Source organism: Chiloscyllium plagiosum, unplaced genomic scaffold (assembly GCF_037043375.1).
Source record: "Chiloscyllium plagiosum isolate Xiang-an unplaced genomic scaffold, Cpla_swu_hap1 HiC_scaffold_4, whole genome shotgun sequence".
NCBI classification, from domain to species: Eukaryota; Metazoa; Chordata; class Chondrichthyes; order Orectolobiformes; family Hemiscylliidae; genus Chiloscyllium; species Chiloscyllium plagiosum.
The window spans coordinates 42,381,750-42,397,978 of NW_028270142.1; the positions used below are offsets into that span (position 1 = coordinate 42,381,750).

A 16,229-nucleotide genomic window follows, 5' to 3' on the forward strand; every position below is an offset into this window, starting at 1 on the left:
GATTACCTCGCGCCATCGCTAAAAGAGACCAATATTTTGCTTATTCTTAAAAAAAGGAAGGTCCCCGAGGATTGTGCTTCTTACAGGCCCACTTCACTTTTAAATGTTGACTTTAAAATCCTCTCTAAGATCTTGCATTAAGGCTGGAAACTGTTACCTTCTTTTGTTAAAAAGGACCAGATGGGCTTCATAAAGGGCTATAGATCCTCCAGTTATGTTAGGAGGCTGCTTAATGTAATTCAAGCATGTCAACAACAGTCAATACAGGGATTGGTGATTTCTCTGGTGCAGAGACGGCATTTGACCGAGTTGAGTTGCCGTACCTTTTTAATACTCTAGAGTGGTTTGGCTTGGGTGAAGCATTTATAAGATGGGTAAAGGTTCTCTACAGTGACCCTCTCGTTGTGGTCATCACCAATGGAGTATGACAAGCAATTTTAGTGTTTTTAGGAGCAACTGACAGGACTGTCCCCTTTCGCCATTGCTTTTTACCTTGGCGATTGAACCGGTGGTGGAGGCCATTCATAGATTAGATTAGATTCCCTACAGTGTGGAAACAGGCCTTTCAGCCCAACTAGTCCATACCGACCCTCCGAAGAGTAAGCCACCCAGACCAGTTTTCCCTCTGACTAATGCACCTCATACTATGGGCAATTTAGCATGGCCAATTCACCTGACCTGCACATCTTTGGACTGTGGGAAGAAACCAGAGCACCCAGAGCAAACCCATGCAGATACGGGGAGAACGTGCAAACTCCACACAGCCCAAGGCTGGAATTGAACCTGGGACCCTGGTGCTGTGAGGCAGCAGTGCTAACCACTGAGCCACCGTAGGGATACCAATATATCGGCTCCAGAAGTGGGGTTAAAATTACATAAGATTTTGTGGTACACAGACAATGTCCTCATCTTTTTGTCAAATCCAGCAGTTTTGGTGCCTCGCCTGACACAAAGCATCAGTACGTTTGGCACCTTTTCGGGGTACAAGATTAATTTTGCAAAATCAGAGGCCTTGCCTATGGGTCATGGTTGGGTCGGATCGCGCTTATTAAAGTGAATATTCTCCCCCGTTTGCTATATCCTTTATGATACTCCCTTTGAATTTCGATAAGCATTCAGGAGGCTGAACGGATAGTTCAACTCTTTTATTTGGCATCATAAGCAGTCTCTTGTTAAATTAGCTAAACTGCAATTGCCTCACAGACTGGGGCGAGTGGATCTCCCAAACATTAAAAACTATCAACTAAATTTGCTTTTATCTTACGAGAGTGATTGGACTTGTGGGGACCCTCTTCCAATATGGTTAGATATCAAAACCTCTCAGGCAAAGTGTCCCTTTATTAGTTTTCCGTTTTTGGACAAAATGAGGACAGTTAAGAAATATTGCCATAATCCAATAGTTATCAATACTGTTAAAACATGGAGGGCAATTCAGTAGAGGGAAGGCAGTATTGGCAAAACATCTTTTCTCACACCTGTAGGGTATGCCAGGTTTTTAACCGGGCATGATGGATCCAGGATTCAAACATTGGGTGGCTAGGGGTGTGTCTTGCATGGGTGATTTATTTGAGGGAGACACAATGATGTCCTTTGATCAGTTAGCACAGAAATACGAGCTATCTAGCAGGGACCTCTTTCGTCTTTTGCAAGTTAGGGCTTTTATTCAAAAAAAGATTACACTTTTGACTAATCTCTCCAAATCCGATATAGAGAGGAGGGTGCTCGGTGCTAAGAGTACACTTCCTGTCAGCACTTTATGTCATCAATTGGGGGAAGCCCCTCAGATGAGTTTGATCGATTTTGCAGGGTGTGGGAGAGGGAGCTAGGCGTTGAGGTCTCCTCAGAGGCATTGGAAGATATTTGGGAAAACGCAAGAAAGATATCAATTTGCAATAGGACCCATGATTTATTGTTGAAGATTCTCCATATGGTCCACTTGACTCCGGATCGTTTGTCAGAATTTAAACCAGGGGTATCCTCAACATGTCCTAAGTGTAAGGTTAGTACGGACACTCTTACCCATTGTCTCTGGTCTTGAGGTAGGCTTCAAACATACTGGAGTGCTGTGGCAGGTCCAATGGAGGGGATTTTGTGTGTAATGGTGAAGAAGGATCCGATCTCTCTTCTTTTAGGCTTGCCCAATGTGTTCCCTGTTGATGCGCATAAGAAAAAACTTTTCAACATCCTCACTTTCTGCGCAAGAAAGAATATTTTGTTAGGTTGGGTGTCCGAAAATCCCCCGGGCCTGTTGGGTTGGTGTAAGATTGTTATGGAGCCCCTTGACTTTTCTTACTACAAAACTAAGAATTTCTATAGGACATGGTGGCCCTTTTTGGACTACCTGGACACAGATTTGTCCGCCACACTAATGAGGGCTTTTATGTGAACGTAGCAATTGTGCTTTACGAGTCTAATATCCAGAGAGAGGGAACTGCGAACGTATGAATATGTGAAAAGTAATGCTCTCGATATGTGAGAGTTAGTGTTTTGTTTTGCTGAGCTGTTTTATTATTATTTATTAGTTTGTTGTTAGTTATTATTTATTTCGCTAAGTAATTAGTTGGGGCTTTTTAAAACATATTTTTATATATTTATACATTTGTACATGAGAGCGGTTTAGGTTTTTAAATTATTTTTTGGTGTTCTTTCTTTGTATTGTTTTGAATTGTATTGTTTTGTATTTGCCGTAATATTAAAAGAAACTATTTTAAATAAAAATATATTTTTTAAAAAATGAGGTAGAAAAGAAAACAGAGAATTATAGATTAGCCAGACATCGGTAACAAGGAATATGCAAGAGTCCATTATAAGACTATCGCCCATCAGATTGTGGAGCAAAATTAAGCCAGTCGGTCAATCAAGTTTGCTCCATCGTTTAATCATCTGATGTGTTCTAAACCTTATTTTCCTCCTTTCTACCCATAACCCTTGATCCCATTACCAATCAAGGACCCATCCAGTTCTGGCTTAAATACACTCAATGACTTGGCTTCCACAGCCTTCTGTGGCAATGAATTTCATAGATTAACTATCTGCTGGCTGAGGAAATTCCTCCTCATCTCAGTTCTAAAGGGTTGTCCCTTCACTCTGAGGCTGTGCCCTCAGTGAAAGCATCTTCTCGCTATCCACTCTTTCCAGGCCTCTCAGTATTCTATCAGCTTCAATCTGATCCCCCATCATTCTTCTTACCTTCACCAAGTGCAGACACAGAGTCCTCAACTATTTCTCACGTGACAAGCCCTTATCCTCAGGATCCTCATTCTTGTAAACCTCCTCTGGAACCCCTCTAAAGCCAACACAGCCTTCCTTAGATACGGGGCCCAAAACTGCTCACAGTATTTCAAATGCTGTCTCACCAGAGCCTTATACAGTGTCAGCAGTACATCTCTGTCCTTACATCCCACTTGAAATGAATACTAACAGTACATCTGCCTTCCTAAATACCAACTAAACCTGCATGTTAACTATAAGAGACTCCTGAACTAGGACTCCCAAGTCCTTTTGTGCTTCAGATTTCTAAAGCCTTTCCCCATTTCAAAAATAGTCTACATCTCTATTTTTCCTACCAAAGTGTATAAACCTCACACGTTCCCATACTGTATTCTATCTGCCACTTCTTTGCTCACTCTCCTAACCTGTCCAAGTTCTTCAGCAGTCTACAGCTTCCTCAACACTATTCCCCTACCTCTATTTTTGTGTCATGTGCAAACTAAGCAACAATGCCCTCAGTTCCTTCATCCAGATTGATAACGTACAGCGTGAACAGTTGTGGTCCCAATACTGACCCCTGTGGAACTCCACTAGTAACTGGCTGCCATCCCGAAAAAGACCTCATTATTCCCATTCTCTGCCTTCTGCCAGTCAGTCAATGCTCTAACCATGCCAGTAAAAGGTTGAAAAGCAGAACACTTGGAAACCAGTGATAGGATCAGTCAGAATCAGCATAAGATTTATGAAAGGAAAAATATGCTTGACAGATCTACTGGAATTTATCAAGGATGTAAAAAGGAGAGATGATAAGAAGGAGCCACTGGATGTGGTTCAGAAGGCTTTATTAGGTCCCACATAAGAGATTAGCATGTAAAATGAAACTGCATGGGACTGAGGGTAACATACAGACATGGCCACAGAATTCGTCGTCAGACAGGAAACAAAGAGAAGGAGTAAGTGAGCCTTTTTCCAAGTGGGAGCTAGTGACAAGTGAGGTCAGTGCTTGGATCACAGCTATTGACAATATATATTCATGATTTAAATAACAGAACCAAATGCAATATTTCTAAGTTTGTTGGTGACATAAAGGTGGTGGGAGGGTGAATTGTAAGGAGGTTTTAGAAATGCCTCAGTGTGATTGGAACAAGTCGATTTAGTGGGTAAATGCATGGCAGTTGAAGTATAATGTGAACAAGCGTGACATTATCCACCTTGGTAGCAAAAACAAGAAAGCAGTTCATTTTCTACATAGCAATAGATTGGGAAAGGTGAAGCGCAATGACATCCAGATGTCCTTAGACACCAGTTTCTGAAAGTAAGTAGGCAGGTGCACCAGGCAATGAGGAAGGCAATGGTATGTTGGCCTTCATAGCAACAGGATTCATGTACAGGAGCAGAGCTGTCATGCTGTAATTGTACTGGGCATTGGTGAGACCAGGCCTGCAGTTTTGATCTCCTTACTGAGGATAGCTGTACTGGCTATGGGAAGAGTGCAACAAAGATTCCTGGGATGGCAGGATTCACATATGAACAGATGCTGGATTGTTTACAACTATATTCACTGGAGTTCAGAAGAATGCTCATGGTTGGGGTGGGGGTGGGGGTCAATTTCATAGAAACCTATAAATTCTCACAGGGTAAACAGAGGAATTCCAAGTAAATATGTATTTTGCTTCTGTCTTCACATGACCGGGGTGTCCAAACCAGAGGTCACAGTCTAAGGATACTGGGTAAGCCACTTAGGACTGAGATGAGGAAAGATTTCTTCTTCCACAGAGTGGTGGGCCTGTAGAACTCTCTGCCACAGAAAGCAGTCGAGGCCAAAACACTGACTATGTTCAAAAAGGAGTTAGATATAGGTCTTATGGATAAAGGGATCAAAGGACATGGGGAGAAAACAGGAACAAGGTAATGATTTGGATGATCAGCCACAATCATATTGAACAGCACAGCAGGCTCAAAGGGCTGAATGGCCCACTCCTGTTCCTTTTTTTTATTTTTCTATGAAACCATGCCATGGGATCTTTCACATCAGATGGTTTTTGCTCAGGTCCTGGCATGGACTTTGAGTCTATCATCCCACATCAGAGTTGAGAGTACCCAAAGAACCACAGCCCACCTGCAATTCTTTCTTCGTAAAATTTTAACATGTAATTGGAAATATCTGTCAATTCACATTGCATCTGTCAAATCACACTACACTAACTGAAGTATAAGTAGCCATCTTATTATTTTAATGTATCATAAGCCATCCAGTACTTGTCAACAAATCCATGGAAAACAGACTTCTACTTTCTGACCACTAAAAGCAAGATAACTGATCGCAAATTTGTTGGAGATTCTCTATGCTGAAAATGTGTTGCTGGAAAAGCGCAGCAGGTCAGGTAACATCCAAGGAGCAGGAGAATCGATGTTTCGGGCATGAGCCCTTCTTCAGGAATTCTCTATGAAAAAGGAGATTCTCTATGCTCAATTCTACATGAATATGATTGACAGAAAGAATTTCACCCATGCCTGCAAGAAGTAGGATATTTATTGTCCCATCTTTAATCTTGCACTGTTCCAGCATTGTTGCTCATTCCTCAGAGTCATATGCAAGGCTGGCCTTTCATCACCTTGGTGGTAACCTCTCAAACTCTCTCATCTTTCTCATGTGAAAAGTTCAGGAAATCAAACAGAGATCCCACTCGTGAATTGATGTGCAGTGTTTGAAAGGGCCAAACATAGATCTATTCAAAAACAAATGGTGGACATTGCATTGAGTATTTCAATTCATAGAAGACTATATCATAGAAGAAAACCATTCAGTCCACTGTACATTTACTAGCCTGCTGAAAGAGCAATCCCATTAGAACTACTTGCCCTGCTCTTTCTCCCCAGGCCTGCAACTTTCAGATGGACTTTGGTTCCATGTTGTCTTGTCTACTGATCTAGGTTATACATGGATGCTTACTTTCAGATACATGCACACTGATTCACACACAGTCCCATTCACACCACTCATTCGCGTCAAGGCCTTACTTGAAGGATTTTCAGTCCAAGATTTGTTTTCTCTTTCTTTTTCGTTAACTGTACTTTACGACCTATGACTGAGGAAGTTCCTTTATAAGCAGCAAGTATTATTGAGTTGGAAACTCACTACCTGCAAGATTGTAGAGGTGGAGATGATCATTGATTTCAAATGGAATGTGGATGAGTATGAGGGAAATGAACTTGCAAGTCTATGAGGAGTGGAGCTGACTGGATAGCACTAAAGAGAGTCAGCTTGGAATTGATGGGCAGAATGGTGTCCTTTTGTTCCTGATTGGCACTAATCACAAAACTGATAAGAATTTCCACTAGTATTAACTTATTGACCTATTCACAGGCACTGACTCATCTGAGCACATTCTTAATTCAGATTTCCAAGGTTTGCCTGAGGTACAACAGCTTATCCATGACGTAGTGATGGCGAAGTAAAGAAACCCCCGTAAGGAACATTCCAGATTTTAATGCAGACACCATGTCACATCCTGGCAAATGGGTAAGGCCAGCCCAGTGACAGAAATCAGGAAAATGGGGGCAGGGGTTATCAACCGATCATCTTGATTCAGCATCTGTTTCAGATTTTACAGCTCCCAAGCCTGGAATGGAGTATCTCACAACATGCCCTGGTACTTAGACTTCACCCTTACGTTTGAAGATCTTTTACCCTGTAACTTACAGTGAGTCTGTGCTAATAATCAAAGTGTAGAATATCTAAAGGCCTTGTGAATTTGACAGTTGCCTTTGAAAACTACTTTTGGAAGGTCATTATGACAGCTTTAGTATGTCCTCTTGACAGTTATAATGGGTCCCCTTGACACTTTTGACAGTTGATTTGAATAAGCTTCTGACAATTCTAATGCGCTTAATAGTTAATAAGGTTAACCAATATTTGCTCATATTCCTTCCAAAAAATCCCAAAAGGTACCTTACCTTTACCTCAGAAGAATGTAACCTAAAAGTCACCTGACCTCCCCGAACAATGTCCCAGGACCATATGCAAAAGAAAACCTTACCTCTCCAAAATGTTTACCTGGCTGCCCAAAGAAATGCCAAAGTTAAGACCTACTCTTAAAGTTCTAGAATTGGGTGAATGCAGCCCATAATTCAAATGATCAGCTGCCTCCATGAGCCACACGTGTGTGAATCCTGACCCAACCCTATTCCTGCCCCTACTCCACGCTCAAAGGCAGGAGCTACAATTTCAGGGCTCATTCACCATATGATAGAGTGCCTTCCCATCATGGTGAAAATCCAGGCCTAGGAGGCAGAGACAAAAAGGAAAAGTAAGAAAGAAAAATTCACATTTTTCAAATCTCAAACAACAAAACACTACATGAAGGAATGAGGTTCAACCACTTAAATCATTCCCCTTTCCAGACCAGAAAGGTTGATTTTCATTACATTAACAATTAACTTTCTGCAGTAAGTTTAATGGGAAGTCACTGCGTCAATCCAGCAAGTTCTTAAAAATAATGGGAAAGCTGAGGATGAGGCCATTAGTGTGAAATAAATGATAGATTGGCGTAAATCAACCAAACTGTTTTAGAGATTTGCAGCTCATAGCATATCTCTTCATCTTCTGCCTCACTGGCTGATTTGTGCATTAATAACACTATGCATCATTAATACTGCAATAAGATTCAGTCCCAGCAGTGTAAAACAATTTGGGTCATTTAGGACTGGTTTATTCGTCCACTGTAAAATTTCACTGTTGGAATGCATAATTTTAAAAGCCTCACATTACAACCCCCCAGAGATAAACAGTGAGAACTGCCGAAATGTCAGAGGTGGGATAGATCTGATTTAAGACTATTTGAAATATCGGTACAATGCTCAAGTTTAAGTTTGGTCTGGCACAAAGGTCTGTACCTTGCTGCCCCTCCTTTAGCAGGTAGCTGATCCCAGCTTGGGTATCTCCATCCTACCAGTGAAAACAGGAATACACCACTTTAATAAGGTAATTATGTTGAACAATCACACCCAAGGGGAATGATCTAAGATTGAAAAAAAGCACCTGCCATAGAATTGTAGAAGTAACTACACAGAAACTCCCTCAGCTCTAATAATTATTAAAGAGAATTGTTTCAAATTGTTCTAAAATGCATATACTTTCACAAAACACACACACAATACATATGTGTACACATACATTGTTATAGATACACAAGCACACAGACAACTGTATATGCATACACACAAGAAATATACACAGACTGACACATATCCGCATACACACAAACATATGCATGTACAGACATATGCATGCACACTTACAAACATCTAAGAGTGTGAACATGCTCTTATACACTCATTCACATGAATATACACATACACACACACACACAATAGTTTTTTCTCTACCCACCGTAATCAATCATAGCAATGTTTTGAACATTTTCAATCAGAGCAATTCCCACAATACACACCTAATTTCTTCTGTCTTGTATTTCAGTTCTTCAGGATAAAGGCCAACATTCCACTTTCCAATTATTTTGTCTATCCATGTGCGCCAGCCAGATGTGGCATGTATAACTGGAAATATATATATTTTTTTAAATTACAGCATAGAAGTCCATCCGTTCCTTGAATCTTTGCTGACCAGTATAGAGCAAACCTACCTCATCCCATTTTTCAACTCTTGGCCTTTAGCTTCATAAATTATAAGACTACAGCACCCAAATCTTTTTGCTCCTTCTCATTAATGCTCTCTTAGTAATAAGACAATATTGTAATTTGTTTTCCTGGATCTGTGGATAATTTAGCACTTGCCCACACTGAACTTCATTTGTCTCAAATTTGCCCAGGCATTGTAGCTGATTTTCAATATAAATTATCAATGTAAGTAATTGATGTAAAGAACAATTATGAGGATGAAATTATCACTTAGAATCAACCAAACAACAAATTATTCACTTGTACTCTATCTGTCCCTTTGTAAATTTTTGCTCCAAATTATCCAACTTACTTCATGTCATCTGCAAATCTGGACAAAGAACTCTTGATTCTTTCTTGCCAATCACATACATGGTGAAAAACCAAAGCCCCAGTATAAATCCCTGGAGGTAACCACACATCACATCCTATCAAGCAGAATAAATTGTCTTTATCACTGTCCTATGTCTCCCGCCAATTATGAAAAATGTCATAAGACTACTTCCAATTTAGTGAGCATTTACTTCTGCAATAATATAACGTGTAAAATGTCACATAGTTTTTGAAAGTCCATCTAGGTACTATCTGTTGGCATTCCCCTATTCGCCATGCTAATGACTTCTTAAAGAAAATTTATCATGGTTAGGCTGAGGCTATCTACTTTTCACAAATCTGTGCTTAATCTCTGATCATGTCCTATTAATCCAAATGATTACTCACACTGCTGATATCATACTGACATGACTGTAATTACCTGCTTTCTCTCACCAGCTCTGGAGTTGTGACTGAGGTCCTTTCACACCTATGCTCCTATCCACCCAGCTGCTGCTTTCTGCTTGTGGGCAACTGATCAGAGAAAGAGGGGCATACAAGCCTCAGGAGTGAAGGAATCAACTGGGCTACACATTGTCAAGTCTGGAATTGCTTTAAAATCTGAATCAGTGCCCTTTTATCCTAAGATGTTAGTGGAGATTCAGTCTTAAGGGCTAGTTTTTCAATGAGGTAGGTACTGTCAATTTTTGCACTGACATTACAAAGATTTCTATAATATTGACAGCAAGAAAGGTTATTCAGTCCAACTATTTCATGTGGAAGTTTATGCCCTTGTATAGCATCTCCTTGTATTCCTTTCTCGCTCTTGGTTTTCTCCTGGTTCACTCTCAATATATTTGTATAAATCATATGAAACTTTGGTAACAAGTTCCACATTCTTAATCAATGGCACTCATTCTTGGATTCCCCTAGAAGTGGAAATATCTTCCACCCATCCACCTTACTGAACAGCCTTCATAATCTTTAAGTTTATCTATTGAGTTAGTCCTCGGTCCTCACTTTTCTGGAAAATAGAGCCCTGGTCTGCACAATCTTTCCAGTTCTCACATTACTGCTGTCAATCTCTTTTGCACTGTCTCTCCGGCTTCTACCTGTAAAGCAATGAACAGGAGCAGTACTCATGATCACTGTAGCTCAAATGGAGGTTCTAAGAGGGAAAGCTCAGACACTGGCTGGAGAGGGATAGGATGGCTTTGGACTTTGAGTTTCCAAGAGAGACTCAGCCAGTTGAATGTTTCTTCTGACTTTAATTTTACCACATACAGAACTACAAAAAAACAAATGGACTTTAAGTTAGAAAAATGTGGAAACTGGAAGAGGTGAGTGCATTAGACAATGAGCTGGATAACATTCCATCTTGACTGCTCAAAGTTTAAGTCACCCGAGCAGCGCACTTTCAGTTATAGATACTTGGTTATATGAAACAATGTAATATTAAGAGAGAAATGCATTTTAAGTCATTGTTGATGCTGAATTATCAGTTCTAGAAGTCAAGCAAGTTAACAAAAAAGCTTGAAATTGTGTTGCTGGAAAAGTGCAGCAGGTCAGGCAGCATCCAAGGAGCAGGAACCTGAAGTAGGGCTCATGCCCGAAATGTCGATTCTCCTGCTCCTTGGATGCTGCCTGACCTGCTGTGCTTTTCCAGCAACACATTTTCAGCTCTGATCTCTAGCATCTGCAGTGCTCACTTTCTCCTAACAGAAAAGCTTGTCAAACCTTCTGTTGCAACAGCTCACCACGGCAACGGATACTGCAAATTCTGTCCTGCTTCTGGTGCACTTAAATATTTGAAGAATGCCATTCACCCCTCTCAAAGTTTCTCACTGTTTCGAATGATGGTGTATGTATTCTTACAGTCCTCAGTTGGAAACAGAATATTGGGGGGGGCAGTGGTGGGCTGAGAGATGTTGGTGCTGCTGGTGGTAATACATTCGTCTTCCAAAAAACTTGTACAGTCAGGACTTGTACCAATTTGGTGTACAGCCAAGGTGTAATTGTATCATGGAGTTTTATTTTTTGTTATGATAAGGGTCCAGCCTCATGTTTACAGATTTGTTTATATAAAGAGCAGCCTTTCCGTTTTCCAGGCTGAAGAACAATTGTTGGAGACTGAATAGATCCCCCTTGCTTGTTCTAACCATTTGACAAAGGTTTTGGTGTGGCTGTGGACTTATTGCAACTGAGCTGAAAACCATTTGTCACAGGTCCCAGTAAATTACAACTGTTAAAATTGTTTGTTCAGTAATGGGAAAGCTTCCTCTTAACACCAGGAAATATAGACAGATGCAGAATATATATCCAACATTTGACACAACCTGCACATGGCTTTTGAACCACAGTCTTTACAATCGAAGCAGAACATTGTGGAGTGAATCCTGACTTTGTGTGATCTGGACCATAATGAATTGATAGCCTCCTTTCACATCTCTCCTCAATTTTATTTCCATTATTGTAACTGAAATGAGGCATAACACAAAGCTGATGATTTGCTAGCATGTCTTCAATAGTGTCACAGACTGGATATAGTACAGACGGAGGCAATTTGGTCCATCATGTCTAAGCCAGCTCTCCACAAGACCAACTCCATATATCCCATTTCCCACATTTTCCTCATAGCCCTGTCTTTAGAAACTTCTCAAGTTCCCTTTCGAAAGCATAACTAAACCTGCCTCCACCGCTCTCTGTGACGGTGCATTCCAGATCATAACCACTCACTGGGTTACATTCTAGCACAAAGTCAAAATGTCCGCCTCCATTAACTTGTGCAGGTAATTCAAAGCACCTGCTTCTTTATATCAATAAGCTGCACAAGTCATTAAACAACATTCCTTCAGAAACCACAAAATCATGCACAACCCAACCTTCACGACAGCACAAAGCATACTGCATATGTGATCGAACAAAAAGGATACATTTATAAAGATGTCATACTATTTAAATGTGAAGTACAGCATTTAAAAATATGCAATATAAAAAGTACACTAAATAAAATATATGAGGTGGCTGATTGCAGTTTTGTATATGTAGTACAGCTCACAATCAGCTTGAGCTTCAGACTAACATCAGTCATTCTTGTGAAGATTCACCGGTCCAATTGGGTATCCAGTATCATTGAATAGAATAACCAACATGAGGTAAGCTAAAATCCAAACTATTTGCCACTAAGATTTGTAGCTCAACTGATCTGACCAAACTTGAAAAACATTATGGGGGACCACATTAATACATACATTGTGCACAGGATTGCTTTTCACTTACTGTGTGAAGATTATTCAACACAACAACAAATAATATTAATATTGTACCTTTGGCATAGCAAAGTACTTTACAGGAACAATTATCGAACAAACAATTGATGCCAAGTCACATAAAGAGATATCAGAACAGAGGATCAAAACTATGGTCAAAGAAGATTTAAGGAGTATCTTAGAGAAAGATAAAGTAACAAAGAGGCAGAGAGATGTAAGGAGGGAATTCCAGAGTTTAGGGCCCAGAGATGAAGCCGCAGCTGCCAATGGTGGAATGATGGAGATCATGGATAACCAACAGATCAGATTTGGAGAAGTGCAGATGTCTCAGGGAGTTATGAGGCTGGAGGAGGTTACACAGATTGGAGGTCAGTGAGACTATGGAGAGATTTGCAACCAATGAAAAGAATTTTAAAATTTAAGCATTGCTGGCCCAACATGGGTCAACGAGTACAGATGGTATTGAGTGAACAGGAATGGCTGTGAGTTAGAATGTGGCAGCAGAGTTTGGATGAGCTAAAACTTATGAAGGATGGATGATAAGGGACTGGTCAAGAGAGCATTGAAATAGTGAGGTCTGGACACCAACAAACAAAGTGAATTCTACTATGGTTGGCTGTGATGGAGTAGCCTGGTACCCAATCTGAGTTGAAGCATTGAGAGCAGGAGACTCAGGAACTGACAATAACAAGGAAAGACAACAGAACCAGCTCTTACCTTGCGTAGCCATTGGGTGTTGTTGTCCGACCTGCTCTCCAGCTGTTGCAGCTTCTGCGAGGGCCACTCCTGGTCTTCCTGGGGCGCGTCCCGCTGGAGGGAATTGCTGCTGGGGTGATCCGCAGAGCCGCGGCAGCCCCCCTCCGGTTCAGGCAGGACGAAGGTGTAGCTGCATGTTCCATGCTGAACCTTGCTGAGCCTCCTGCGGCCTCCCTCCGTCGCTCTGGATTGTCCACTGCAGCCAGCATGTGCCAGGGCAGCACATAGCAAAGCCATTGAGAGAGAATCCATCGCCCACATTCTCTGTGCTGTCACTCCTGTTAACCTCTGTGGAAGTAATGGGCAATTATACCCTCTTCAATGCTGCAAACAACTTGAACTTTCAATGAGGGAGTGCAGGTGATTTCAAAAAAATAAAGTTTTATTCTAAAGTAAGGAGGATCTAAACTTTATTTATTCCTTTTCTCGCTCTCGCTCTCTCTCACACACACAAGGTGATTTACTCACTTCAGCACCAATCCTTACTGAAAGCACTCCGCTGTTTCCCAGTCTGGTGTCGATTGGCAGTTCTTCAGCCTGTGCACTGAGCTCTGAACTGTCTACTCCTCACTGAATCCTGACTTGAAGAGCGCAGCGTCAGTTCAGACTGCTGGGAAGCGTGCAAAGACTTTGACAGGAATGTATACGCCACTATGCTAAGGGTGTCTGATACCTCAGTTGCACAGGGATCATCTTACACACACAAAAAAAGCAGCGATCATACATGCAGCTTCGAGCATGTGGAGTAGTCCAGGCACACAACCCCGCCCCCGACCTTACTGTCGTTTTTATCTGCTTCAGTCCACCTTTCGGTTTCCTTTTGCCAAGACACCAGTGAAATCTGTTTGAGTTTTCTTTGGCTGTGAAGAAGCTGAGAATCCGAAGTCTCTGTTCAGGAGCTGGCGACCACAGCTTGCTGATATTATGTTGTAGCGAACTGCAAAGTTACTCGAGGCAATTAGAATAAATTACATGGCTCTCTGAAGTGTTCAGGACCCAGCTGTTTTAATAAAAGCAGAACACAGTCGGAGATTACAGTGAATTCCTTATTGTTTCGCTGCTTTCCTCTGGTTTTGAATCCCTGCCAATTGCTGACAGGCTTGTCAACTTCTGCTTTTTACACTTGTAGATCTGTAGCTTAACCTCCTTCACTCTCTCTCTCCTGCCCACATATTCTGTCGTGATCTGTCTCACTCTCTCTCTCTCACTTTCTCTCATATTCACTCTCCCACCATCTCTCTCAGTTCTGGCAATCTCTCTAATTTTCCTGTTGTCACTTTCACATTCTCTTTTCTCATCTCTCACATGTCCTCTTTTGTTTTCATTCCCAATTTCACATTCTGTCATTTCTCTTTCTCCAATACTCATTCTCTTTCTCAATTTCTTATTTTTACTCTGTCATTCTCGTTTTCATTCTCTTTTCCTTGTACTTGTTAATTCTCTCTTTCTCACTATCTTCCATTGTCTCTCATACATTATCTCTTTTCAATTTTCATATAATTATCAATCGCGCTCTCTCTCTATTTGTTTTCTCATTCCCTCTCTCACTGTCTCATTCTCTTTCCTATGCTTTCTTATATGTTCCTACTCGTTCAATTTCTCAATTTTCTCTTTCATTCATCTGTCATGCATTCTCTCCATCACATTCTCTCTCTCATTCGCTCTTTTCCTGTTACACTCTTGCTCTCTTGATGTCTTTGATTCCATCTCTCGGCCTTTCTGTCATGCTCGTTCTTTCATCCTCTCGTTCATGTTCTGTCTTCTCACAGTCTCTTTCATTTTCTTTCACATTCACTCTCTCACCCTCACTAGTTATGTCTACTAGATTATATTTCAAGCTTACAGTTTCGCAAATACAGGTTGTTCCGTTGTAATGCGCATTTCATCAACGCAAATTGGGGACACTTTCTAAAGCGCGAGCTTTTGAATGTGTGTTGGCTGTAACGCGATTGCATCGCCAACACTTTAAGCGCTGTTTCTAAAGCGCGATTTTTCTATTTATGTGGGGTTGCACACGAACACCATCGCATTGTAGTAAAACTGAGTGTACCAGGATGATAACTTAGTACAAAGCATGTAAATCCCTGCAGCGTTGTTTGTGATGAACTGCCCGACGAAGCCCCTTGCCCTGGGATACACAGACTGTGCAGCTGCAAAATCACTACATCAAGTGTTTTATTTCAATTAAGAAGACTGCAAATAATCTCCGAAGGCCTGATTAAACTGTGACCTATTGAATCATTAGGGATTTTTAAATTATTAAAACAAGGACCAAACATTTGACTTTTTATATTGTAGCCATCATGATGGCTCATGAACTACTCCCTCTATTTTCAGTTGGTGATTACAGTGGGTCCACTTGACTTTTAGCTCTGACACCTGAGTACAAATTCAGCCTAGATAAAATCCCATAACAAAATTTGCTACCCATAAGGCTCTCTGTAGGTTTTGTTTCTTCCTACAGCACATCTCTGAAGCATCTTAAAAAAAACATGCAAACACTGTATTACTGTTACCAAAACAACTTTTTTTGTCTTCGTTCATGGGATGTAAATCCTGCTGGCTGGCTCAACATTCATTGTCCATCCCCATTTACATGTGCAAGGTGGTGGTGGTGAGATGCTTTCTTGAACTGCTATTGTCCTTGAGGTGTAGAGGCACCAACAGTGCTGAGAGGAAGAGGAGGGAAGCAAGTGCCAGTCAAATGGGCTGCTTTGTTCTAGATAATGGCAAATATCATGTGCTGTTGGAGCGGTACTTATCCAGGCAAATGGTTAGTATTCCATCACACTTCTGACTGGTGGCTTATAGTTGGTGTACAGAGTTTGGGGATTCAGGAGGTGAGTGTGTCTAGCTTCTGATCTACTCATGTGACCACAGTATTTATATGATTAGTCCAGTTCAGTTTCCAGTCAATGGTAATCCCCAGGAAGTTGGGAGAGGATTCAGTGACAGAAAAGCTAATGAACATAAAGGGGTGATGGTTAGATTCTCTCTTGCTGG

General features: G+C 41.1%; 1 protein-coding gene across 1 annotated transcript in view; it reads right to left on the reverse strand.

Annotated features, from left to right (window-relative positions):
• Window positions 1-14,036, reverse strand: part of LOC122549249 (angiopoietin-1) — a 209,952-nt gene extending 195,916 nt beyond the window's left edge. The window contains exon 1 of the mRNA XM_043688739.2: window positions 13,188-14,036. Coding sequence (XP_043544674.2) covers window positions 13,188-13,487 — 300 coding nt within the window. The 5' untranslated portion in view covers window positions 13,488-14,036. The remainder of the gene's footprint in view (window positions 1-13,187) is intronic.
• Window positions 14,037-16,229: the final 2,193 nt, after the last annotated feature.